Consider the following 27274-nt stretch of genomic DNA (forward strand, 5'->3'; position numbering starts at 1 on the left):
ACTTCTAAAAAAAAGATTTAAAACATCATTCATAAAAAAACAGGCTTCACATCCACCTAGATAGTGTACATCAAGTACTGTCCTAGCTCTGTCGCTCGCTAGGGCTACCGTACTTAGCACAGCTAACACTGGGGGCCATAGCTCCTTCTTCGTTTCGAGCGGCTGTCCTGTGTTTTCTGTGGTGTTCAGTAGCATAAAATAATTGGAGATTAGTTCATCTCCAATCTGGAATATATTGGTCCCCAAAATATATTTCCTGACTCAATCCGGGTCAGGGCACATACAAGAATCCCTACCCTCTAGTGTTATTTATACTTTCCTATAGCTTGAATATATTAAGTTTTTTCTTTTGGTTCATTTCCATTTTTAATCCATTCAACCTTAGAATGCTGATAACTCACTTTACAAAATGTTACTGTGGTAGGACAAATTGATTTTTACCTTTACACAGGCGTACTTTGTTTTCCTGGCGTGTTTGGCCAGGTAAGCTTTTTTAGGACGGCTAGAGAGGATGAGGACTTAGGCATCCAACCCCAGAGTTACGAGTACGCAACATCTGTGCAGGTGCTGATAGGGTGGTATAAACTCGCTTGTATTTCATGTCTAAATACCAGTCTATAATGTACCTATTTTTTAGCATCTGCTCATCTTTGGTTTAAAAATAGTCAGGAAGTGTATTTTTGTGCAATTAAATAAAAATAGTTTGTTTGCATCCCAGTGTTCTAATCCTTTACTTGTAACTTTGACTTTGGAAACTACCATTGGCTTATAATGAGGTTAGTTAGGAGAGTCAGAGTTAGAGAGTCATAATTTATTTTAATCTGGTACTCACCCTGGGGAAGAGCGGAGAGCTATCTAACAGGGTACATGTGAGGTCATTGTATATAGTCATGATTTATTTGCTTATATATTTTTTCTCTTAAAGGCATATACCATAGTGATTAGGAGCCTCATCTGTGGAGCCTGGATTCAAATTCCTGCCTCAGTTTTCTCAGCTGTAAGATGGGGGAAATAATAGTACTTGCCTCATAAGGTTGTTATGAGGATTAAGTGAGTTAGTATCTGTAAAACAGTCAAAACAATGCCTGGCACATAGTAAATGCCTTGTTAGTTTGCTATAAATTAATTTGTACAAAATTTCCTGTCACCTCTGAGTAAGCAGTTTGCCTTTGCAAGTAGATGATAATCATGTGATCTGACTATACACAAGGAAGACTGTGCTAGCTTCCTCTGTTTCTTGGTAGTGTCCCAGAGTAGGTGAGGTAAGAGCAACCTCAGGTATACAAAATAGAAATGAAAGTACTAAAGCTAATAGCAGTTCTCTTTAGCAATTATACTGGAATACCATCTATAATAAATTTAATTGAACGAACTAGACAGATGTCGAATTGCTAGGCATTACATTCTTTAGTTCTGCAATCCCACTGATGAAATTTATCCTAAGTAATCCAGAAAGACAAAACTAAACTATTAATAATAAGCAAAACAGTAGATAATCTAAACAGAAGTGGAATGGTTAAGGTCTCCTCAGTGTGTATCGTGCAGCATTAAGTGATAATCATGCAGATAGTGAGGCAACATGAAGACGTTTTAGTTGTGTTTAAATGAGGTGCCAAGCTCTGTGCTAGGGGCCAGGGATGAAACAAGAGTGAGACAGCCTGCCGCCAAGAGCTCCTACCAGAAGCATCCCACTGCGGGGTACAGGCGCGGGGAAATTAATTCCCCATTGAAAGAGTCTGGGAAAGCTAAAGCAAACAGGAAATATTTGAGGTATGCTGTAAGGTTTATCAGATGGATAGATTGGGGTAATATAGTTAATTCATATTAAATGTTTATTGCATACCCCATTTTTTGCTAAGCATCTTTTTCTTAAGTTTATTTTTCAATTACATTTGCATTCAATGTTATTTTGTATTAGTTTCAGGTGTACATCTTAGTGTTAGATAATCATATACTTTACAAAGCACTCCCCCACCCTTGATATTTCCAGCACCCATCTGGCACCATACATAGTTATTACAATATTACCGGCAATATTCCTTGTGCTATACTGACATCTCTGCGACCATTTTGTAGCTACCAATTTGTACTTTTTAATTCTTTTACCAAGTCCCGCAACCCTTCCCCCTCTGGCAACCGTCAGTTTATTGTTTGTGTCTATAAGTCTTTTTCAAGTTTGTGTGTCTGTTTATTTTGTTCTTTAGATTCCACATATAAGTGAAATCATATGGCATTTGTCTTTCTCTGTCTGACTTACTTCTCTGAGCATGATACCCTCTAGGTCTGTCCATGCTGTCTCAGATGGTAAGATTTCATTCTTTTTTATGGTCGAGTAATATTCCATTATAAATGTGTTACCACAGCTTTCTTAAGCCACTCATCTATTGAGCACTTGGGTTGCTTCCATATCTTGGTATTATAAATAATGCTACAATGAGCATGGGGTGTATATGTTCTTTCAAATTAGTGTTTTATGTTTCTTCAGATATATACCTAGAAGTGGAATTGCTGGGTCATAGGCCATTTCATTTTTTTAAAAATTTTATTTATTTATTTATTTTTTACAGAGACAGTCAGAGAGAGGGATAGACAGGGACAGATAGACAGGAATGGAGAGAGATGAGAAGCATCAATCATTAGTTTTTCGTTGTGCGTTGCAACACCTTAGTTGTTCATTGATTGCTTTCTCATATGTGCCTTGACCGCTGGCCTTCAGCAGACCGAGTAACCCCTTGCTGGAGCCAGCGACCTTGGGTCCAAGCTGGTGGGCTTTTGCTCAAACCAGATGAGCCCACGCTCAAGCTGGCAACCTTGGGGTCTTGAACCTGGGTCCTCCGCATCCCAGTCCGATGCTCTATCCACTGCGCCACCACCTGGTCAGGAGGCCATTTCATTTTTAATTTTTTGAAGAACCTATACTATACTGCTCACAAAAATCAGGGGATATTTTATAGCTTCATATTCATTTTGAAATATCCCCTAACTTTTGTGAGCAGTATATTTTCCACAGTGGCTGCACCAATCTGCATTCCCACCAATAGTGCATGAAACTTCTCTTTTCTCCACATCCTTGCCAACACTTGTTTGTGGATTTACTGAAGATAACCATTCTTATAGGTGTGAGTTGATAGCTCATTGTGGTTTTAATTTGCTTTTCTCTGATAATTAGTAATGTTGAGCATCTCTTCATATATCTGTTGACCATCTGTATGTCCTCTTTGTAGAAGTGTCTATTCAGGTTCTCTGCCCATTTTTAATTGGATTGTTTTTGGGTTATTTATATTATTTTATGAGTTCTTTATAAATTTTGTATATTAACCCTATATCAGATGTATTGTTAGTGAATATGTTCTCCTATTCAGTGGGGAGTTCATAAGGTGGGGCTAGTGCATCTCCCATGTGGTGGCTTCACTGGGTCAGGCACTTGCAGAGGGAGGGATAGCCCCCACCTAGACCCACAGAACTCAGTCTCGGACATCCCTGAATTTGCCCTCGAGAGCCCTCCAAGAAGTCCACACCATTGACCAGGCAGCTGACTCCTTTGCAGGGTATGAGCTCAGTAGGGCGGGGCCACAGGCAGTTGGGAGGGTGGGGCTAATGCAGTCCCCCAGGCTGGTGCTGTTTGGAGGGGAGTGCTCAGTTCAGGAACGATGGCATCTGTGGGCTGTGTGGGAGAGAAATTCAGCACAGGGACCTTGTCGGCTGTCCCTTCAGCTCTCTTTCTGGAGCCACACAAACTAGTTTGTCCTCGCACAACTCCAGTCCACTCCAATCTGCCCTCTCTCTGTTGGAGCCCAGAGTTAGTGACCATGAATTGTGCATTGGCCCTTTGCAAGGGCGCCTGGGTTTCTAGCAGATTCCTCTCTCCCTGGTGGACAGTCCCTGTCACAGCCAGATGTCACGTGGTCTCCTCTTTCTGTCTCTGGTGCTCTGGGCTGGGGAGCCCTGCATGGGATTGAGATCCCTCCTCACTGGGGACCTTTGCAGCTGAGCTAGCCCTCTGGGTTCTGCATGTGGGAGTGGGGCCAACCCCTTTTGCCTCTCCAGTCTTCCTACCAGTCTCCATGTGGCTTCTTCTGTAAATCTGCTTATAAGACTTCTGTTTAGTCTTCAATTGGTTATCAAGGTTGATTGTTCTATAATTTAGTTTGGACCTGGGAGCAGATGAGTGTAACTTTCACTAATTTGACGTCATCTTAGATCTCTGGGCTAAGCACTTTTCATTATCCTGTTAATTCCTTTCAACACTGTGTGGTAGGTATATGTACCATTATAAAAATAAGTAAACCAAAGCATAAAGTGGCTAGGTAACATGCTGAAGAATGGTGGTAGAATTAGCATGCCAACCCACGTCTGTCTTCTGAAAGCCGTGTTCAAAATCACTATGCTGCACAATGGCCCCCAACTATGAAGGTATTAATACTTTAAGACTACAGTATAGAGAAAATAGTTCTTTTGGAGAAAGAGGATCTTCTCTTAATTTTCTTGATAATGTTATTTTAACAAATTTCTTGCCAACAGCTAAACACCTGTTGCTTATTGTGAAAGATCTATTTCTGAAATAGCTATGTGCAGTTACAGAGTAGAACTGTTTTCTTTCAAAACAGGATCCCCTCTTATCTCCATTAGAGATTTCATTGTTCTCACCTAAGAAGTCAGCAAGATGTGACAACAAGATTGACATTTTGGGAAGTAGGTTAGGAACGAATAGCAAAAATGGGATATGACTTGGCAAGTGGCTTGCTTAGAGTGGTAACTTTTGATTTTCTTAGATCAACAATAGAGACTTCTTGCCTGACCAGGCGGTGGCGCAGTGGATCGAGTGTTGGACTGGGACGCGGAGGACCCAGGGTTCAAAATGCTGAGGTCGCCAGCTTGAGTGCGGGCTCATCTGGTTTGACCAAGGCTCATCAGCTTGAGCCCAAGGTCGCTGGCTTGTTGAGCAAGGGGTCACTCGGTCTGCTGTAGCCCCCCTCCCCCAAGGCGTATATGAGAAAGTAATCAATGAACAATTAAGGTGCTGCAACAAAGAATTGATGCTTCTCATCTCTCTCTTTCCTGTCTGTCTGTCCCTATCTGTCCTTCTCTCTGTCTCTGTCACAAAAAACCGCCCCCAAATACAAACAAAAACAATAGAGACTTCTCTATACCCTTACTGTGGGAATTGCTACTCGGTGCTTTATTATTATATGAAAAGTTGAGGATTGATGCTATTTCAACCACTTTTATGGGGATTTACTTTTGTCAGGATAAAATTATACTGAGTTGACAGGTCCACAACACCATTCTGATATATAAGCCACACCTCTTCAAATAGCTAAAATAAAAAATAATGACAATCACATATGATGATGAGCCCTCAGTCTCTATTATTACAGACATTTAATAATGCTGGTAGAGCACTCTTAATGCTCCTAGGCCTAGGGGAATGAAACCTTGCCTGCCAGTTCTCATTTGATGAGCTTTTGAATTTGGCATTCTCCAATACAGGAAGTAACTTTCTACCCAGAAGATGGTGGAACATGACATTGTTATATAGAGTCAAAGAAACAAAACTCAAGCAATAAGAGGATTCTGTTGTTGAGTCTGTTCACTTTTTTGTTTATAGATTTTTTTTTTAATGGCTCTTAGTAGTCTTTATTTTACTTTTGTACTTTGTTTTTAGGAAGAAGGTACCAAGAATGCTTTCGTCTCCTCTTAATATGTTTGTGTTGTTATACGCACTTGCTTACTGCAAACCTCACATTGCCGGTGGGGACCCCCATGTGTGGGAGCTGGTCCTTCGGTCGTCTTTGCTTCCCCGGCTGCCTTTTCATGCTCCAACTAGAACCTAAGACAGGCGGAAAAGTGGGTTTCTGCTCTGGGCACTAGAGTCTGTGCCCTCGGAGGGACACAGCTTCCTAGGCAGCCACTGAGGTTTCTTGCAAGGAACTGGATGCCTTTGAGCCTGGAGAGCTCTGCTCCAGAGTTCGTGTGCCTTTGTTGTGTGTGTTGGGCTGGGCTCAAGCCATCTGGTAGTTATCCAAGTCGGGGGTGCTCAGAGTATCTCACACTCGGTGTCATGGTCTGGTGGGTTTGGTTTCCTTAGCAGTTGGGTCCCCAAGATCTTGCCCGCTTTTGCAAGTCAGGCTTGGGTGGTGGGAGTGATTTTGGAAGGATGAGCTGGGCCATCAACTCATTGCTGATAGATAGGCCGAGTTTTCCAAACAGGAGATGCAGGCAGCAGTGGGCACCAAGCAGTCCTTGGGAGGAGCAGGTGAGGGAGCAGAGGAGGAGCAGGTGAGGGAGCAGAGGAGGAGCAGGTGAGGGAGCAGAGGAGGAACAGGTGAGGGAGCAGAGGAGGAGCAGGTGAGGGAGCAGAGGAGGAACAGGTGAGGGAGCAGAGGAGGAGCAGGTGAGGGAGCAGAGGAGGAGCAGAGGAGGAACAGGTGAGGGAGCAGAGGAGGAGCAGGTGAGGGAGCAGAGGAGGAACAGGTGAGGGAGCAGAGGAGGAGCAGGTGAGGGAGCAGAGGAGGAGCAGGTGAGGGAGCAGAGGAGGAGCCGGTGAGGGAGCAGAGGAGGAACAGGTGAGGGAGCAGAGGAGGAGCAGGTGAGGGAGCAGAGGAGGAGCAGGTGAGGGAGCAGAGGAGGAACAGGTGAGGGAGCAGAGGAGGAGCAGGTGAGGGAGCAGAGGAGGAGCAGGTGAGGGAGCAGAGGAGGAGCAGGTGAGGGAGCAGAGGAGGAACAGGTGAGGGAGCAGAGGAGGAGCAGGTGAGGGAGCAGAGGAGGAGCAGGTGAGGGAGCAGAGGAGGAACAGGTGAGGGAGCAGAGGAGGAGCAGGTGAGGGAGCAGAGGAGGAGCAGGTGAGGGAGCAGGCCTGCCCTTCGGCCCCAGAGTGAAGGAAGGGTGGACACTGCACTAGATCTACCAGCGGGGCCGAGTGCAGGAAGGGAACAGAGGCCACCTGGGAGCCAGCAGGGAGGTAGCTGCAGAGACACTGGTGGTGAGGGCTCAGGTTCCTCAGGAAAGCAGGGGCCAGTTGTTAAGCCCCAGGGAGGGGGGGTCCTGTTTGTAGTGTCCAGGCTGACAGAGCCACCACAGGGCATTTGTTGCTATGGACCCTGAGTCCTTCCAATTGGTGCTTCTGCCCCAGTGGTCATGGTTCCCATCTGTTTCCATCTCTAGCTGATTTTCTAATGCTGGCCGCTCTATGTTAAACACCCACACTCAGACCAGCAAGACAAGTAATGTGACACCTGCAGTGGATTTATATGTAGGTATTCTGTACCTGGGATGTCTCTAGGGAGGGAAATACCTGAGGGATGTCCCCTTACCTTGTGACATGAATGTTCATAGCAGCTGTGACCAGGGCAGGTGGCACTGGAGTTGGCAGGTCCACCACGCCATTCTGATAAATAAGCCACACCTGTTCAAATAGCTAAAATAAAAAAGGACGATCACATGTGATGAGGATGATGTGAAGAAACTGAGTCTCCCATACGTGGCTAGTGGTAATGTAAAATGGTACTGTGATCATTGTAATTTCCATGACAGCTAATGTTTGAAACTTAAGTACTGTTCCAGCTGCCCTGCATATTTCTCATGCTGTTGAAAATTAAAACAAGAAGTGAGATCTCCATTCCCATACAAATTTGTAGTGGAGATATATCTATCTATCTATCTATCTATCTATCTATCTATCTATCTATCTATCTATCTATCTATCTGATATATCTGGGCTTAAATTACAGTTCTAGCAGTGTTTTTCAGAACCTCCATGAAATACAAAGGAAATTTCCATATTTCAGGATTCATTTATTTTGGAAATAGATAGTAATGGTGATTGTACAGCATTGTGAATATAATTAATGCCCATGGTTTTTACACTTAAAAATGGCAAATTTTACGTTGCGTATATTTTGCTACAATTTTTAAAAATCCATTTAATTTAGCCATTCAGTAGCTTCTACCCAACTTTTAGTTGGAATTGATTAGTCAGCATTGTGATATTATGATAAAGTCAAATGTCAAGAGAAAGATCTGATAGAATTGTATAATACTTTCCAAGAGGTGAATATGCTCAACTAAAGTCATATGCTCATGGATTGCTTTTCAGTATTTGGCAGTCCCTATCTGTGTGGAAAGACATTTTGAAAAGTAAAATTATAAAATCTTGTCACAAATCAGCATTAACAGATAAAGATTTGCAATCGATTTTGATGAAAGGGACAATCATTTTCTTTTTCTGTGACTTTTTAAATAAATTTTAGTTTTATTCCATTTAGAAACGGACTAATATCATCTCCATCCTTTAAAAGGTTAGTGCATGAGAAACTTTACACAAAGGGAGCCCATTCCCCACGGGAGAAATGTGTACTCTGTTGCTTATGTGGTTCATATCACTTGCTAGCATGAGAGAGACGCAGGTAATTTGAAGGAGATGAGCAGTAATTTATCCAAGACTTTGAAAGTCATAAAAGAAACCGTGGTCTGAAAAAAAATGTTCTAGACATGATTCACAGATTTATTATAGTCATTTTGGAAATGTTGAAACAGACCAAACATGTAGAGAAATTACTTCTGATTACATGTGGGAAATTTTTTTTAATGATTTAAATTTATTGTGTTTACATAGATTCAAGTGTCCCACCGAATATATCTCCTCCCGTACCCCCGTGTTCCCCTTAACATCCCCTTTGACCCCTCCTCCCAATACCTTCCCCCTTCCCTCTAGGATTTGTTTTTCTGCTCTCTATAACGCTGTGTTATGTATATATAATTTCACCAATCTCGAAAGGGACAACCATTTTAAACTCTAATTAGGTGAAATGTTATTCCCGCTAAAAGAATGGTATTCTTCTATTGGTAAACAGGTATTGCAAAAAAAATTGCATTCAATTATTATTAATATATTTTGAATTTTGTCACTAAACATTTTGTGGAAGTTTGTTTTCTTTCGTAATGTAAGTACCTACATAATATCTTCAATTTTACCTCTTAGCCCACAAAACCTAAAGTATTTACAATCTGGCCCATTGTAGAAAAGTTTGCCACACGCTAGCTTAGAGCACTGATTTTTCACTTTTTTTCTCCAACATATGCTCTGAAGGCATTCATAATTTCACTCTATGCTGCATTTTAGCAGCATCCCACAAATTTTTTTTTTTTTTTTTTTTTTTTACAGAGGCAGAGATAGACAGGAACAGAGAGAGATGAGAAGCATCAATCATCACTTTCTCGTTGCGCGTTGCTACTTCTTAGTTGTTCATTGATTGCTTTCTCACATGTGCCTTGACTGCGGGCCTTCAGCAGACCAAGCAACCCCCTGCTGGAGCCAGCGACCTTGGGTCTAAGCTGGTGAGCTCTTTGCTCAAGCCAGATGAGCCCGCGCTCAAGCTGGCGACCTCGGGGTCTCGAACCTGGGTCCTTCTGCATCCCAGTCCGACGCTCTATCCACTGTGCCACCACCTGGTCAGGCTTCATCCCACAAATTTTGATGTGTTATAATTTCTTACCATTTAGCTTAGACTATTTGTTAATTTCCATTTGATGTGTTCTTTAACTGGCATTCTTTGTAAGTGTGTTGCATAAATTCTGAATATTTAGAGATAGTTTTCCTTGTTATCTTTGTTACTGAATTATAATTAAGTTCCCAAGTGGTCAGAGACCATGTATTGTATAATGTCAGTCTTTTGAAATTGGTTGCGGTTTGCTTTGCGGCCATACAAATAGTACGTTTTGGCAGGTATCCAATGTGCACTTGAAGTGGTATTACTTTCACTTTTTGTCTTCTTCTGAAGCTTTGGATCTCCAAATAAGGCTGGTCCTTGTATGATTCTGTGCCCACTCTGAATGTATTTTCAATTTCTACTTCTGTATAGTAGGTATATTTGTATTTTTAGTATAACTTTCTTTTTTATCAACCCAGTGGTTTTCTTTTCTTCCCCTTGTGGTTATAGGCAACCTAAAAGTTTTTTCAAAATAAACATCAACAAAGTTTTGTGTGTGCTTTAATCTCAGCATAGTTCATTATTAGGGACCATAGTCTCTTACCCGCTAAGTGCTCACCTATGCCTAAGGATTTTGTATGAATTCTCTTCTTGATGTTGACTTACTCATTTGTCATTGTGCTTTTATTCTCTTGAAGCTGGTCTGCCTTGCCTTTGACAAAAGGAAAAAAAATGTGCACAGAACTTTTTTGCCTGGTCTGTGTAGTTTCTGGGTACTAAGCAGCAGTGCCTACTGAACTAAAGCTATTGTGTTCGAGGAGTGATCCACCTAGGCACCCATGCCTGTGATCCCCATGCATGAATGCTGCTCTTTCAGTTCAGCTAATATTTGGCATCTGTTCTGTGTGGATAGTGGGGGAGGGGTGTAATAATGGAGACTCTGCTTTGTGTAAGGCAGAGTGCGTTAGGTGCTGCAACTCTTAACTCGTTCTCAATTTGGGAATGTATTCTTTCTTTCTACTTCACAGTAATTGCTGGAAACATTTGTGATAATGTGAGAAAAGGATGATGTACTTATAATCTTTACTTGAGGAAAAATGCTTCTGCTTCTGGGACAGTAAGGCTTACACTTTGAGTTACTTTTAGAGTAAATGAAAATAGGTGTGCCCTGATTCTTGGGCCACCCTCTTCTGCCACAGTCAGATATTGAATTACATGCATTTTGTTCATCTGATGAATTGATATTTCTAAGCTTTATAGCAAATATGTGTACCTCTGTATTTCAACTCATGAGACCCTCTGTTTCATGCTGCAGAAATCTGGGTATTAGCACTCTTTAGCTGTGCAGCCAGGGTGAGAACCCTGTTCTGTTCTGCCTGTTGCTGATAAGAAGGAAAGACAGGAGGCATGTGTACACCCTGGCCCTTTCTACATGACAGGGCTGTGTAATTGGGGGTGATCTTGAATTTTTTGTCATCGAAAACAGGCAAAAGAATTTGAAATTAGGGCCCCGGTTGGTAGGGTCAGTGGGTCGAGCATCAGCCCAGCATATGGATGTTCTGGGTTCGATTCCCAGTCAGGGCACACAAGAGAAGCAACCATCTGCTTCTCTCCCTTTCCCTCTCCCCCTTCTCTCCCTCTTCACCTCCCGCAGCCAGTGGCTCAGTTGATTCAAGCGTTGGCCCTGGGTGTTGAGGGTGGCTAGGTTGGTCTGAACGTGTCAGCCTCAGGTGCTAAAAATATTTTGTTTGATTCGAGCATTGGCCCCAGATGAGGGTTGCGGGTTCAGAGTGCATGCAGGAATCTGTCTCACTATTTCCCCTCCTCTCACTTAAAAAAAAAAAAGATTTTGAAGTTAGTAGTGAAGTAATTGACACTCAGTCCATATTGGGAAATGAAAGATAAAACAGTTTGGTGACAAAATAATAAAGTTTAGAATGTACATCACAAAAAGTGAATTCTATTATAAGCTATGGACTTCAGTTCATAGTCATATCAGTATTGGCTTCTCAGTAGCACACATACCACACTAGTGCGAGATATTCATAATGGGAAATGAATGGGGAGGATGGGGGGCAGATGAGAACATACATGGGAGCTCTGTGTACTTTCTGCTCAATGTTTCTGAACCTAAAAGTGCCCAGAGTAAAAATGAAGTCTAGCCTGACCAGTGGTGGCACAGTGCATAGAGCATCGACCTGGGATGCTGAGGTCCCAGGTTCGAAACCTTCAAGTCTCCTGCTTGAGCACAGGCTCATCCAGCTTGAGCGCAGGGTCACTGGCTTGAAGCCCAAGGTTGCAGGCTAAGAAAAAAAAGAAGTCTATTAGTTTAGAAGTTTAGGTATTTGGTTTAATGTTCTTTAGTGAGTTCATACCATACAAGTTAGAAATTTCTTCTTTTTCTTTTTTTTTAGCGAGAGAGAGACAGAAAGGGAGAGAGATGAGAAGCATCAACTCGTTGGGGCACTTTAGATGTTGTTCATTCATTGCTTTCTCATATATGCCTTGATGGTGGGGGGGCTCCAGCTGAGCCAGAGACCTTTGGGCTGAAGGCAGTAACCATGGGGGTCATGTCTATGCTCTCTCTCTCAAGCTGATGAACCCATGCTCAAAGCCGAATGATCTTGTGCTCAAGCTGGTGACCTTGGGGTTTTGAACCTGGGTCCTCAGCATCCTAGGCCAATGCTCTATCCATTGCACCACTGCCTGGTCAGGCTGGAATTTCTCAGTTAAGATGAATCTGGCTTGCAGTTTGAACTGTTATGTCAGGTAAATTTGCTCCTGTCTGTTTTCTGATGTTCTGATGCCTTCTCTCCCCACCTGCTCATACAGTTGGAATGCCAAGATGCCTTGGAAACTGCAGCCCGAGTGGAGGGCCTTTCCCTGGATGTGTGTACGCATTCTCAGCTCAGAATCCTGGATGAGGAGCATTCGAAGGGGAAGTACCATCGCGGCTTAAGTGCTCTGAAGCCCATTCGGACCACTTCCAAGTATGAGGCTCTCCTGGTTAATGACTTCTCTTTGAAGTACCAAAAGCAGTTTTGAAAGTTTGGGCTAAGATTAGGCCATTCGGGGCCCCTGTATTTAGTCAGAAGCTGTTGACGAAGCAGTGTATTATAAATGCAGCTGGCCGCCGGTGCGTGGTGACAGTTTTGTGCTTTGGGTTTTCTCTCCTTAGACACCAGCACCCAGTGGACAATGCTGGGCTCTTCTCCTGTATGACTTTCTCTTGGCTTTCTCCCCTGGCCCGCCTGGCTCACAAGAAGGGGGAGCTCTCAATGGAGGATGTGTGGTCTTTGTCCAAGTACGAGTCTTCTGATGTGAACTGCAGAAGGTAGGCGTCTCTGGTCCGCCCTGGTGTCCCACATACTGGGTGTGGAGGGCCTGAGCTAGGAGTATGGGTCCAGCAGTGTGAAGTCCTCAGCTGTGTGTTTTAGGATCTGAGCTAGCTGCTGGAGGGAGGGTATCCTGGGATGACTTTCTCTTTGCTCTTCTGCTTTATCTCCTATTTCACCATTAATCCTGTTTTAACCACGGGCTTTCTCTCTCTCTCTCAGCCCCGCTCCTCTTCCTGAGTCTACAGGGAGATTATGTTGCGGCCTTGTGACAGAATACATTTTTTGTGGTAGCCAATTGTCATGATTAAAATTTAGTTTACATTTTGCCACAGGATCCTTCAGAAAGGGTTGGGGACCTTTGAGAAAAGAAGTTCTTATCCACAAACAAATTCTATACAGGGATAACCTTTCTGGGTGGGAGGAAAGACTTGTTCTCCTCATTTACTGTATATCGAGAGGCTCCCTCTGCAGGGTAAATATGTAATCACCCAGGAAGGGTAATTTTCCCCCTGGAAGGTGAAGGCTATGTATGTAATATTGATATTAAAGGGAAGACTTGTGTGAATGGTGTCCAAGCCTGGAGACAAAATGTGATGGCAGGAGGGAAGTTAGGGCATGTGTATCCCCCGGGGAGATGTGTAACGGAGGACATGTGCCCTTGTTAAGACTAGAGAGACTGTGGCAAGAAGAGCTGAATGAAGTTGGGCCAGAAGCTGCTTCCCTCCGAAGGGTTGTGTGGATCTTCTGCCGCACCAGGCTCATCCTCTCCATCGTGTGCCTGATGATCACGCAGCTGGCTAGCTTCAGTGGACCAGTAAGTTCTAACCATCCTTTCTGACAGTCTCCAGGGGCCGGGCCGCGGCCAGCTCTAACGCTCTTGTTCTGTTGCAGGGGTTGTGCTCACCTGGGGGCTAGTTAGCGGCTTTACAGATGCCTCCAGGTCTATGGAAAGGGAAAGACTGATTTTGGAGTGAGAGGTAGCTTGGCAGCAGCTGGAAGGATGTGGGGCCGCGTTGCCAGATAAGAAATGGAACTGGCTTGCTTTGGTGGGGTGGGGGTGAGACGGAATGGTTCCAGCTCTGCACAGGACTGTGCTCCTCTGCTGTGTGTTGACATGAAACGACAGTCTTGGTTGGGGAAGGTGTGTCTCTGTGTCGTGAGTGGGCGAGAGCAGCATTGTGTGGCGGATGCCGTGAGCTAGTGCTGGTGCTGCACCGAATGCCTGGAGGCTGCCTTGTCACGGGTGAAGGTTCTATGGCAGATGAGTCCCGAAGACCCTGGAGGACTGTTGAGGTTGAGAGTCTAACCTGGAGTGCGTTTTCAGTTTGGTCTACAGTGTAAACTGTGGCAAGTGTCGGGGTGGCAGCCATGGTTTCTTTCTAGTGTGTACTGAAGCAGAGTAGGTAAGAGGGACGCTCACCTGTTTTCTGAAAAGCTGTTTCTTACACCTACTGTGCTGCCTTACACTTGAGACTTTGATTAAATCTATTCTCTACATATTTGCCTTGAGGCATCGGAGCAGTAGTGCTACTATACTGTGCGTTTTCTGTGTGTGGGTAAGCTGGAGGTTCATGGTTTTGGTAAGTATGTGCCTAAGATGCATGGTGATTAGGTAAAACTAATTACAATTGTTCTGCTGTTTCATTTTGTTTTTTTAAATTGTTTGATACCTTTTTTTTTTAAGTTTTTATCTCTTTTCTGAAGCAGAGTACACTACTTTTCTGGTATTTGGTTTCTACATTAATTGATTGACTAACACATTTGCTCGTGTAAGTTTTAAGTAAGAGGGACCATGTAACTGAATATTATGTTCTTGACTGAAATGGCAAACGTTTTTATAGGGCCGTCTTCCCCCAAGAAGAGCTTCTGTCATTGTTTCACTACAGGGCTGGTGGCTGCTCTGATTTTTTCACAGAATTCTTTCCACGGGGTAGCATGCTCTACAGGCTTTCTCGATTCTGTTTGGTCAGTGCAAAAACTTCATTGGCTCCCCTCACCCCCAAAATATTATTCTTTTGATTGTTGGGATTTTTTTACCTGGGGAAAAAAATGACCTATGCACATTCACTGGGGGGGCCGATCAGCCACTCCCTTGAGCATCTGCATATTCCTTAATTTCTCGTTCAAGGCGCAGCTCCCTGAGATACTCATCTTTGGTTAATTCGATACTCATCTGCTAGATGCCAAGGAAAGTTGAGAGAGTCTTCCTTTGACAGGAAATCAGCAGAATGCTTTTCCTGCTCTGCCCGTGGGGAAGAGCACCCCAGGCCCGCATTAGTCCATGGTTCGTCCTAGAACAGTTGAGAGAGCAATGGTCCTGTCCACAGTCTCTCTAACCGATAAAAAGATTTAAAGTTGTAAATAATGCAGACTTCTTTTTTTGGAGCTCCAATTCTAATACATTTCTTTTCGTTGGAAATTGAGGCATCAGGCTGATTTTGAGAGTAGTGCAAGATTTGCTCATCCCGCCCATCTATGCACTTAAATCCTGTAGAGGAGCATCTCTTTTTGATTTTTGCACATTTGCTAATGTGGCACAACTTTCAAACTGGCTTAGTCTGTTCTTACAGAAATCTATGTAAGAACGTACTTCCCAAATACGGCATATTTCTTATCTCCCGTCAGGCTTCGCTGAACCTTGGTGGCCATGTGCAGAACAGATGAAACACAATCAACTTATTGTGTTTTGTTTTTAAACCGCTGGCCAGCCAGGGCTGGACAGTTATGATCAAGATTGATCCAAGGATTCAGTGGTGCCAGTGGACCAGCACTCCGTGCAGGGTGTCCAAGGGTCACTATAATGTTAATGGAATACCAGGACTTGTGAGGGTGTGGTCCTGACATAAGATGAGGGACCAGATTGCTACATTTACAGAGATGATTTGTGGCCTTCTTGGATTAAAAGTTTTAAAAGACCAGGCCTGACCTATGATGTGTGTGTAAAGCATTAGCATTGCCCGGTAGATCTGCAAGAGAAGGCTACCTCCTGCAGCGCTATCTCTTGGTGAATGCTAACTCAGCTCAAGGGCCTTTTGGGGAAAGGACAGTGAAAAGCCTCTAGAGAGGTAAGTTTTCCACCCTTCCAACCTCTCTCCAGCTGCAGCTTGCTTGGTGCTGTCAGAATCTGGATTTGGGGGGAGTCTCTCTGTAGTGGAACCAGTGACAGAAGCTGTTCTTTAGAATTTTCAGGAGTGGCTGTATTCTGCGGTCAGAATGAGAGAGTCAAGCTGGGCAGAATCTCTCGCCAAGAGTTCAGGTAAGGTAATGTTTATTCACTGGGAATGTTTTCCACAGCCAGGCAGCTATGCTGACAGTCTCAAGTTTTCTCCCAGTTTGTTAAATTTACATGATAAATTTGTAACTTTAAAACTAAATTTTGGTTGGGTTTGCCATGAAAACCTTCTTTCCTTTATTCCATACAAAATGGTTTGAAATGTGATTGTTTTTTTTAAAACCCTATGTATTGGAAATTTTTTAATCTGCTGTTTCCTCTTTTTCCCCCTCCTTTGAAAGTTTTGCATAGTGTAAGCATTCATTATGTCTTTTACCTTCCCCTGGCTCCTCCCCTGTGGGAGGTCCTAATGCTATTACCGGTGCTGAAAAATGGCACTCTAAAGGTGTGGGAAAGAAAGAACCCCAAACTACAACCTGCTGTCCTTTCACGCCTTCCTTTGGAGACGGTTCCATCAGTGCCGAGGTGTGTGAGAAAATGCCTTACTGCACCGCCATCTTACTGAGTTGCTTCACGTGAGGAAAATGGGGTTTTGACCCTGCCACTCGGTGACTCAGTTCCACATTTTGGATTGCGTACTGGAAAAGAAGCCAATCTTCTTGCTAGTAAACCAACAACCCAGCTGTATACAGTGGTGACCCAAACAATGGATATAAACCTAAAAATCTGAGGGAGGGGAAAGGTGGAATACAATAATAGTTCTTGGAATCTGAAATCTATTTATTTGATCAGGTTATTTTTACTGAGCCTTGACATAAATCTGATTGGTGGGGATCTCTTAGGATCTAGTGGACATCTGGAATTAATTTCCTTTCAGGAGAGATGGGAAATACCAATTAACCCAGAAAGAGACTGGGTTCTGGAATTCAGCATTAGCTGCCTCAGGACAATAATGTCTGGCCTCCATTTTTTTGTCTGTCATTCAGAGCCCGCTTCCAGCTGCAGTACCTTTTGCTAGAAGGTTCCAGGGTAGATGGGTGGATGGGTGTCTTGTTAAGTTTTTTTTCTTCCTTCTGGGTGGGGATTGGTTTGGCTTTCCTTTGTTGTGGTTTGTTTTGTTTCATTTTTGGCGAGACCAATTTTAGCTGCAAGGACTTGAACAGACTCTGAAGGATGCTACCCGTTTTTTCTTGAGGCCTGGATTTTTGTGTTCTGTCCTGAGCGGAAGCCATTTCTCCCAGCCCTGTGAGCCAGTGTCAGTGATTTTAAGTTGAGTTACCACTTTGGGGAGTTTTTGGTTTTGTTTTGTTTTTTTTAATTCTCTTTCCTTAGCAGCAAGGTCTTTATTCCTGGAGAATCTACTTCACTGCAGACTCACTGCAGCATCAGGAGCCCTAGCCGATTAAGTGCTGTCAGCTTGATGCACAACTCCGGACTCTGGAAACAGATGCTGGTTCTGTTCTGTATCTCCACTGTGTGTAGCTAAAGCAACGGTCGGAGGCCAGATGACCTGTTAGACGCTAGCCTTGTATAACTCGACTCTGTATGTGCCATGTATGTTACTGCAATGCTCCTCCTGTTGTACAGTGTCTGTGAGATGCTCTTTGAAGATGGTACTTTTTTTTCATTTTCAATAAAAGTACATTGCCTCCCACTTCCTGGTATTGAATCCTGTTGCTGAATGTGCCTTGTGTGAGTGTGTGCTCCGGCGTTGCAGGACCTCAGCTGGAGGCGGCCCTCGGTGGTTCTTGGGCTGGCTGCCTTCCTCACTGCAGGTGGTCTTAGACATATGCTACCTGAGGTAACATGTTTTTGTTTTTGGGAGGGAGTGGGGAGTGGGGTGGGCCCGGGGGAGGGTCTCTGGATCTGTGAAAGTCTGCTTTGTTTGCTTCCTTCTGTGCTATTAAACTGCTGATGTTTATTTTCAGGAATATTTTGCAAATGCACTTCTCACTCTCCCCAGTCCAACTGTAGGTACACACTGTTCCTTTTTATCAAATAAGCACGTTTGAAACGATCCCCAAAAGGTCTTAATTTCATTTAAAGAAATGTATCCATGTGTGGAGATGCTGGAATAAGGTCAAATACATACTTTTTAATGCTCCTGTGTTTAGAATGAATTTCAGCTCATGGACAGGTTTATGTTACATTAGAAAGAGTAACAGTTGTGATGGTGTCCTGGAGGACGGACGTTTCATATTAGAACTACCTCCTGCGAGATGAGCTGAGTCAATTGCTGCAGGCAGGTTGTCGGTACCATTTGGCCCTCCAGGGAGGTTAATCCCTGCCTGTACATTCCTCACTGACAGTGGAGCCGCCTCCTCTTTCTAACTTAACATAAACTGTGGCGGTGTGTGGGTGCTGTGGAGGTGCTGACAGCGGCCTGTGTTTCTCCCTGTAGGCCTTCATGGTGAAACAGCTCTTGGAGTACTCCCAGGGCACAGATTCTAACCTCAAGTACAGCTTGCTGTTAGTCCTGGGCCTCCTCCTGACAGAAATCGTGCGCTCTTGGTCACTTGCGCTGACTTGGGCATTGAATTACCGAACTGGCGTCCGCTTGCGGGGGGCCATCCTCACTATGGCGTTCAAGAAGATACTTAAGTTAAAGAACATTAAGGAGAAGTCTGTGGGTGAGGTGAGTAAGGGGTTTTTGAGTTTTTGCTTCAGAGCAGAGAGAAATCTCTCCGCTTGAGCTCTTTCTCCTCTTTAAGTCCCTGCTTTGTCCTCTATCCTCCTCCTGAGACAAGTGGCCCGCGTCCTTGCAGGGTCCTGTCACTGCTCTCTGTGTCTCCTAGCTCGTCAACCTGTGCTCCAACGACGGGCAGAGGATGTTTGAGGCTGCCGCCGTTGGCAGCTTGTTGGCTGGAGGACCCATTGTTGCCATCTTGGGCATGATTTATAATGTAATTATTCTGGGACCAACAGGCTTCCTGGGATCAGCTGTTTTTATCCTCTTTTTTCCAGCAATGGTGAGTAAGCCTCTTTGCTGGACTTTGGTAGCTTCTCTTTAGATAAGTTACTTCCTTTGGGTTATATATAGTAGGCACCGCCGAAGTATCACATCTCTTATTGATATCTCTATGTGATATCACATCTCTTATGTGATATCACATCTCTTATTGATCTCTTAATGGAAATTTCCTCAAAGCAAGTCCTAGGTTAGAAAAGTCTAGAAGGAACTAGACATATTCAGTCATTATAGGCAGAATTTGGACTTGAGAGGAAATAAAGTGTCACTTGAATAGAGGCAGTGGCTTCTAATGAGATTTTAAACAGAGAGAATTTGAGTGAAGAAGACAGGTGGGTGAACCCTGCCCCCAGAGGACACAGTTGTGTTTGAATCACTCCTTCTCAACGTGGTACTAACTACTAGGGCCTCCTGCTCCCCTTTGGTAGCACTCAGTATCTGTGATTACTATGAGAACAAATACTGTATTTCCCCATGTATAAGATGATCCCATGTATAAGACACACCTTAATTTTGGGGCCTGAAATTTGAAAAAAAAAAATGTATTACATAAAGTTATTGAACTCAAGTTTTATTCATCATAAAATTGATACAGTTCCTCATCACTGTCAAAACTCGCATCCATTAGCTTGTCCTCATCTGTGTCTGATGCTGAATCACTGTCTTCATATATTGCCTCGTCCTCAGTTCCATCTATAGCATTTGAAACGCCACAACCACTGTATAAGATGCACCCAGTTTTTAGACCCCAGATTTTTCAGAAAAGTGTGCATCATACATGGGGAAATACGGTACTTGTCTTAGTATTTAAGAATTAAATAATATTTGGTTATAGTTTAATAGACTACTTTTATTAAAAATAGTACAGCTGCCTGACCTGTGGTGGCGCAGTGGATAAAGTGTCAACCTGGAACACTGAGGTTGCCGGTTCAAAACCCTGCACTTGTCTGGTCAAGGCACATATGAGAGTTGATGCTTCCCGCTCCTCCTCCCTTTCTCTCTCCTAGGAGCATGACTGTGCCTTTTACTTCCCCCTCCTCCTCTTCTTCCCTCTCAGGCCCGCATCTCCTAAACTCTAAGGGTCCCTACAAGACTTGCCGCTAGGAGAGCACTGGGCAGCAGCAGCCCATGCTGGGCTAACCCCTTGAACCTGTGTCCAAGGCCCCCTTTTCTCTGGCTTCTCCATGAGTCTAGGCATCCCACCTAGAGTCTCTCCTGTTGTTCCTTTTATCCCAAACCCTTCCTTGTTTCACTGTCCCCAACTTTAATAAACTTGACCTCAAAATTAAAAAATAAAAGTACAGCTGTATGACATTCATTTTATTTCCCAGGAAGACTAGACAGTTCTTAAGTTTGATAAGCTCTGATGTGGTATAACATCTTTCTTTCAGATGTTTGTGTCACGGATCACTGCATACTTCAGGAGAAAATGTGTAGCCACCACAGACGACCGTGTCCAGAAAATGAATGAAGTCCTCACCTACATTAAATTTATTAAAATGTATGCCTGGGTCAAAGCATTTTCTCAAAGTGTGCAAAGTGAGTTCCTAGGCTTCATATATGCATGTGGTCGAAGGACTTAGGCTTCTCTGCTTCCTGAGCACATTAGCTACTAGGAATCCTATAGTCATAGGATAATAATAACATGTTCTTATAATATCTTATGAACTTTACATTGACAGGGGTCTTAGTGATTTGTACCCATGACCTCATCTCACAGGTGAGGACATTGAGACCTGAGAAAACTTGTGATTTTTCCCCCCTAAGATAATTCAACTAGTTATGAGTAATTCACTTAGTTTCAAAGGTTCCTCTCTATATTCTCATCCCGCCCATGGTTTTCTGGTCTGGCCATGATGACATCACAAAAAGCAATATCAGGGAGCTGCTGAGAGTTCCACCTCTGCCCCTGAGTTCTGTGGGTGTGTGTGCCCCAGAAGTAGTTAGGTGTGAAGTCCTCGGGCGAGAGGTGCTGGGAGAAGCACTGGACAAGGGTCGAGTCAGCTGGACTCTGGACCTAGCTCTGTTACTCACTCATAGGGTTTTCTGGCCATTTGTTTTTTATTTTTTTCAAGCAGTTAATTTATGTTGAGTCACAAGGTTCTCAGTGCCTGGCCCTGTCATGATCCCAAAATTCATTGTGAACATAAACATGTCATACGTTAATGCCACAAAAGCTTGGAGAAATAATTAGTATACACTGGGTATTAAAAAAAAAACTCAACAAAAGTTGGAATGATGGACCTTTAAAAAAGGTGACATTTAAGAGGGATATATGTAAGGATACTTCAGAGTTTAAAAAAGATACAGTGACATATGAACTTAATTGAAATATAACAGATATGCTAATTGGCCAGTACCTCATAAGTGAGCTAACCTAAATATAGTACAGCTAAAAAGTTAAGTACAACTTTAGATTGGATAGAACAGCAGTGTTCAGATCAAGGAGGCTGTTTCATTTTCATTACTTGGTTTGTCGATTAAATCTTCAAAAACATTGTGTCCTGTTCATAAACTTTATATGTGAGCAGTCATCCAGAGAAGGATCACTCAGAAGTGTCCATCAGTGGATTAGGCTTCTTCATTAAGTGGTGAGTTTGTTGCTGATGAAATGGAACAAATGGACGTCTGCCAAACGTGTTGTTAGCAGGGTGACCGCCGATGGGCCCTTCTGGCACTCAGCTTCTTTAGTTTTATAATCTTTCTGAGATTCCACTGATCCTTCTGCCCCAGATGTTGGTGTCTTTACCTGTGGGTGTTAGTTTGAAAGAGCATTCTTGCTCATTATAGATTTGGACAGGTATATGATAAATGTTAAAGCAATGAGTTGGATCTTTTTTTAAATATGACTAATGAGCTAGCTGATGGCAGTTTTTGCTGTCTCGGGCAGCAGTAATACCTTTCAGATCAGTGCATAGCCTCTCAAGAATTTCTTTTAAATTTAAAAGTGCATGAAAATACCTCACCACTCTATTATCATACTTCCTATGTCATGGTCTCATTATTCTAGCATTGCTTTATGAATAAGGGGGTCAGTTTTACAAATACTTAGGAAAACCTTTCTGCCTACAAAAGTTGTAGTTCACGTATCTTCTGCTCACCCTCCTTCCTTTTTGTGTGGAAGTCTCTATCCCAGTGCCGACTTAAAGCAGGCATTCTAGTTCATCTTAGTTGTTTAAATTCTCTGTTACTGTTACACAGTCTTTCCTGTAATACCTAGGCAAGAAATAAACAACTGCCAGGTCAACAAACAAAACTGCCAATTGCTGATACAATTAATATGTTCGATTCTTCTAAACAGAAGAAAAATGCAGGGAGCTTCAGACTAAGGCAGAAGATAATCATTGTACAGAGATATGTAGTGCTGTTAGCTGTTAGATTCATTCCTGTGATTTGATCCATTTCAAACCTTAGGCTTGTGTGCCAGCTTTCACGATAGAAATTGATAGTCCTCGTGACCTAGACTTCGCATCACAGGTGTCAGAGGGACTTTTTTTTTTTTTTTAGTGAGAGAGACAGACAGACAGGAAGGAAGAAAGGGAGAAAGATGAGAAAATCACCTTGTAGTTGTGTCACTTTTAGCTGTTCATTGATTGCATCTCATACATACCTTGACGGGGGTGAGAGGAGCTCAAGCTGAGCCAGTGACCCCACACTCAAGCCGGATGAGCCCATGCTCAAGTTAGAGACCTCAGGGTTTCAAACCTGGGACCTCAGCATCCCAGGTTGACACTCTATTCATTGTGCCACTGCCTAGTCAGGCTAGAGGGACGTTTTAAAACCTGTGTGTGGATGAATACCTATCAAGTCTTATTTGGTGGCAGAGGAGCAATATTGCAGGTTTCTTTTGGCTTGCGTTTTAGAAATTGGCTTCCATTTTGTTTTTAGAAATCCGAGAAGAGGAACGGCGGATATTGGAAAAAGCCGGGTACTTTCAGAGCATCACCGTAGGTGTGGCTCCCATCGTGATGGTGATCGCCAGTGTGGTGACATTCTCTGTTCACATGGTCCTTGGCTTTGATCTCACAGCAGCACAGGTCAGTGAGTCCTCAGGGCCTGGGATGAGCCCTCGGGGCCTGGGAAAATGTAGAAATAACCACATACAGAGGTGCTCTGGTCCTCTGTTTCTGGATTTGGAAGTTCCGCCATTCAGAAGGGAGAGAGATGAGAAGCATCAACTCGTAGTTGCGGCACTTGAGCTGTTCATTGATTGCATCTCATACGTGCCCTGACCAAGGGGCTCAAGCTGAGCCAGTGACCCTTGCTCAAGCCAGAGACCTTGACATTTCGACCCTGGGACCTCAGTGTCCCAGGTTGATGGTCTATCCACTGCACCACCACCGGTCAGGCCAGATTACTTTTTAATATGTGTGAGTAAACCGAGGAGTGGAAGAGTGAAGATTCAGTCCTAATGTATAAATAATGTACAGGTGGTTTTTAGTCAACTTAACATTTGGGTTTAATTCTGAAGATATAGATCATCCTGTGGTGCAGTTTTACTGAAAATTTTAATTGAAAGTCTCATAAAAACTACCTTAAAAAAAGGTGTCTGACTCCTACCAACATTTGACAGTCAACTGGTAGCCTTCTCTATAAACGTGAAATTGATGATGTCTTGTGATTTTCATAGCATAGCCTAGTTAGACTTCGTTTCTTCTCTTTTCCTCTCTTCAGGCTTTCACGGTGGTAACTGTCTTTAATTCCATGACTTTTGCTTTGAAAGTAACTCCGTTCTCAGTCAAATCCCTCTCAGAGGCATCGGTTGCAGTCGACAGGTTTAAGGTGAGTGGCTCCCTCTCTTCCTCCACGTCAGGAGCCATCCCTGGCAAAACTGCTGCTGCGTTATTGCACTGGGCCACACGGGCTGGCTGCACTTGGCTTTTGTTCCCCTTTATCCTTTTGGCAATTTGGTAAGACAGGGGACATTGGAGGAGACAGACTTAAGGGGTGAAACTAGCTACCTTTTCAAATAACTACATTTTTACATTTGTAAGTGGCCCACCTACTTTTGGCTCCCAGATTTTAGTGTTTCTCTTCAGAGCTGGTCCCTACTGCCTGGATCTAACATAGATCTATGTTGTAACTTACTGGGCCTTTAAAGGATTCAAACTTAGAGAATCAGAACTGTCAGGTGACTGCCAGATTTTTCTCACCTTCATCGACCGTCCGTCTACCTCTACCAAAATGCTATCCTCATTTTGACTGGTCAGTATGCTAAGCCCTTTTTGATACTTGCCTTTGCCCGGCCTGTGGTTGCCACTCATGATGCAGGGACTCCAGTGACATGGGGTAGTCATAAAAATAGGTCATGTTGAGAAATGCAGTTAAGTATCAGGTTGTTTTCTTGGGTGGTGTGTTGATCATGCCTTGCCTGTGTTCTCTGTGCCTCCAGAATAATACAGACACTTGGTAGGAGGGTGCAGAGAGATAGATATTTGGAAATGGTTAATACTTAAAAAGAAAAAAGAAAAGGAACACACCTGTGTGGGTGGGACTCCTTGCGAAGCCACTGTGAAGGTAGCTTCTGCACTCCTGAAGCAGAACAAGCGACATTGGGGCCCAAAGGCTGGAGGCTCAGGTTTTTGAAAGGTTACTATCATCACCTTAGAGGTTCAGGAGAAAACAAATTGGGTTTACCTATTAAGAATGAAGAATAGCCCTGGCTGGTTGGCTCAGTGATAGAGTGTCGGCCTGGCGTGCGGGGGACCCGGGTTCGATTTCCGGCCAGGGCACATAGGAGAAGCGCCCATTTGCTTCTCCACCCCCCCCCCTTCCTCTCTGTCTCTCTCTTCCCCTCCCGCAGCCAAGGCTCCATGGGAGCAAAGATGGCCTGGGCGCTGGGGATGGCTCCTTGGCCTCTGCCCCAGGCGCTAGAGTGGCTCTGGTCACAGCAGAGCGACGCCCCGGAGGGGCAGAGCATCGCCCCTGGTGGGCGTGTCGGGTGGATCCCGGTCGGGTGCATGCGGGAGTCTGTCTGACTGTCTCTCCCCGTTTCCAGCTTCAGAAAAATACAAAAAAAAAAAGAATGAAGAATAGCTTCCCAAGATTTATTTATATGCTACTCATTTCTGGTTAACTAGGTGAGCGTGTTTGAGAATGCTCCCCCAGCCCCTGCCCTCCCACACCCAGCCTGGCTGCAGAAGGCTAAGAGCCAGAGCCATGGAAAAAGAAATGGTCTAATTGTAACCAGAGCTTTATTTTGCTGAATCCACAATATCCAGTCATGGAAGAAAACAAATGATTTGACTGTACATTTGTCCTCCTTTCCTTGTTAGTGAATGGATTTGGTGCATTTTGGTTGAAGAAATAGGAATTTGTGGTATAGATTTGTTCTCCTCTTGTTTCTCAAGAGCTCTCTTCTCTTTACTTACTAGCAAGGACTGTGTTAGCAGGTAGCTTTTTAACCATAGCTCCTTCCTCTATCCAGGAAGCTTCAGAGTTAATAGCGGAAGCAAAATCAGCCTCAGCTCTATTATACGGCCCATGAGACCTCAGTCAATTTCTTATCTTATTCCTCTTGGCAGTCTCCTCCTCCCCATCCCCCTCCTCCTCTTCATAGGAAGGTGATATCCTGTAGAAAGGCAGTGAGAAGCCACCTTATAACTTTCCTGACATAATTGTCATCAGTATAGGGTTGCCAGCTTTAGCAAATAAAAACACAGGATACTCATTTAATAATTGCATGGGACAAACACTGAAAAATTATTCACTGTTTATCTGGAATCAAAATTTAGCTGGGCATCCTGTATGTTACCTGGCAGTCTTACAAGTCGTCCCCTCTTCTGCTTAACAGATACCTCCTGATTGATTCTTCCAGGGAATGAGAGTTGTGTGATAGTCAGTGTCCTGTAGTAAAGTTGAGGTGTGTGGTTTCCGTACCTCTAAGATTCTGTTGTCCTGGCAGGTACAAACCCGGGTAGATGTAAATTCAAGTGTTGAGACTCAGCATGTCATGGCAGAGTGGCCTGAAGCTGGAGCCCTCCCGAGAGCATTGCGGGGCTTCAGGGAGCCTGCGGGAAGGAGATGTGGGGAGGAAATGGTGCAAACTGGAGGCATGGGCACATTTTAAAACAATCCACTGAGGTTTAAAAGGACTTTTCAGAAACGCTTTAGGGGAGAGAAATGATGGGAACTCTGTAGCATATGGTTTTACTGTGTGAAAGTGGTCACAATATTGGGCATGTTATTCTTAGCTCAGTCTTTTAAGAAGGCTCTGAAGAAGGGAAACCAACAGCTGTTTTCAGAAACTAAACACAAAGTTGCCTAAGTGTCAAGATAGGAGATTTATTCTTTTGTTTTGTTTAGGAGATTTAGAACCATGACACTTCTGGGAAGATTGGGGATTAAGAATAAATATGAGGGTGTGGTGATTTAAAAGAGGAAGAGAGCAAGCTTAGAAGTTCAGGATCTAGCCTGACCAGGCGGTAACACAGTGGGTAGAGTGTTGGACTAGGATGCTGAGGACCCAGGTTCAAAACCCCAAGGTCGCCAGCTTGAGCGTGGGCTCATCTGGTTTGAGTAAGTCTCACCAGCTTGAGCCCAAGGGCTGTACCCCCCCTCACCCCCGTCAAGGCACCTATGAAAAAGCAATCAATGAACAACTAAGACACCACAACGAAGAACTGATGCTTCTCATCTCTCTCCCTTCCTGTCTATCCCTATCTGTCCCCTCTCTCTCTCTGTTGCTGTCTCTCTCTCTCTCACACACACACACACACACACACAACACGCACACACACACACGAAGTTTAGGATCCAGCAGAAAGAACTTGCTTGTGGGAAAGGGATCATAATACATTTCATAGCACCTGCACACACTAAAATAGTTGGGGGATCTCAGTAACTAAGTACAGAGTTCTGACTCTAAAAGTCATCTTTTCTCTAAAGAATTTCTAATGTTTTACATTTTTTTATTTAAAAAAGATTTTTTAGGAGTGCATCAGCCTCAGATGCTAAAAATAGCTCAGTGCTCATCACTGCCCAAGATAGAGCTGCCAGGTGGATCCCAGTTAGCTCAGTGCTCATCACTGGCCCGAGATAGAGTTGCAGGTGGATCCCAGCTGGGGCGCATACAGGAATCTGTCTATCTCCCCTGCTCTCACCGCCCCCCCCCAAAAATTAATTATATTGGGACTCCAACTGCGATACCATTCTGCAGATAAGACCATGGTTTAAGGCAATTGTCAGAAGCGGTTTCAAAGTCATCAAAGTCCTGGGGTGAGATTTATTTTGGTCAGTGTTTCAGACCTGATTTCAGAAACACTTAGTTTTTCAAGCATTCCAGTTTTCTTCCCTTTACAACTAAGTGGGACCCTGAGAAGGAGTGGGAGCAAGGAGTTTTGTTCTCTTCCCAAGGATGTTTCTGAGG

The 27274-nt window shown here is 43.8% G+C and overlaps 1 protein-coding gene across 8 annotated transcripts in view; it reads left to right on the forward strand.

Annotated features, from left to right (window-relative positions):
• ABCC5 (ATP binding cassette subfamily C member 5) overlaps nucleotides 1-27274 on the forward strand; it is a 92385-nt gene that overhangs the window by 15809 nt on the left and 49302 nt on the right. For 3 of the 8 annotated variants that reach the window (XM_066347867.1, XM_066347871.1, XM_066347870.1), the window contains exons 3-10: nucleotides 12261-12418; nucleotides 12607-12762; nucleotides 13433-13580; nucleotides 18340-18573; nucleotides 18734-18907; nucleotides 20298-20445; nucleotides 22795-22943; nucleotides 23581-23688. In XM_066347867.1, coding sequence (XP_066203964.1) covers nucleotides 12261-12418; nucleotides 12607-12762; nucleotides 13433-13580; nucleotides 18340-18573; nucleotides 18734-18907; nucleotides 20298-20445; nucleotides 22795-22943; nucleotides 23581-23688 — 1275 coding nt within the window. Of the gene's footprint in view, nucleotides 1-12260; nucleotides 12419-12606; nucleotides 12763-13432; nucleotides 14730-15730; nucleotides 17593-18339; nucleotides 18574-18733; nucleotides 18908-20297; nucleotides 20446-22794; nucleotides 22944-23580; nucleotides 23689-27274 lie in introns of those variants that run through there. The other 5 variants (XR_010746840.1, XM_066347873.1, XM_066347872.1 and 2 more) reach the window with 5 other exon arrangements.

The sequence above is a fragment of the Saccopteryx leptura genome, chromosome 8 (genome assembly GCF_036850995.1).
Source record: "Saccopteryx leptura isolate mSacLep1 chromosome 8, mSacLep1_pri_phased_curated, whole genome shotgun sequence".
Taxonomy (NCBI): Eukaryota; Metazoa; Chordata; class Mammalia; order Chiroptera; family Emballonuridae; genus Saccopteryx; species Saccopteryx leptura.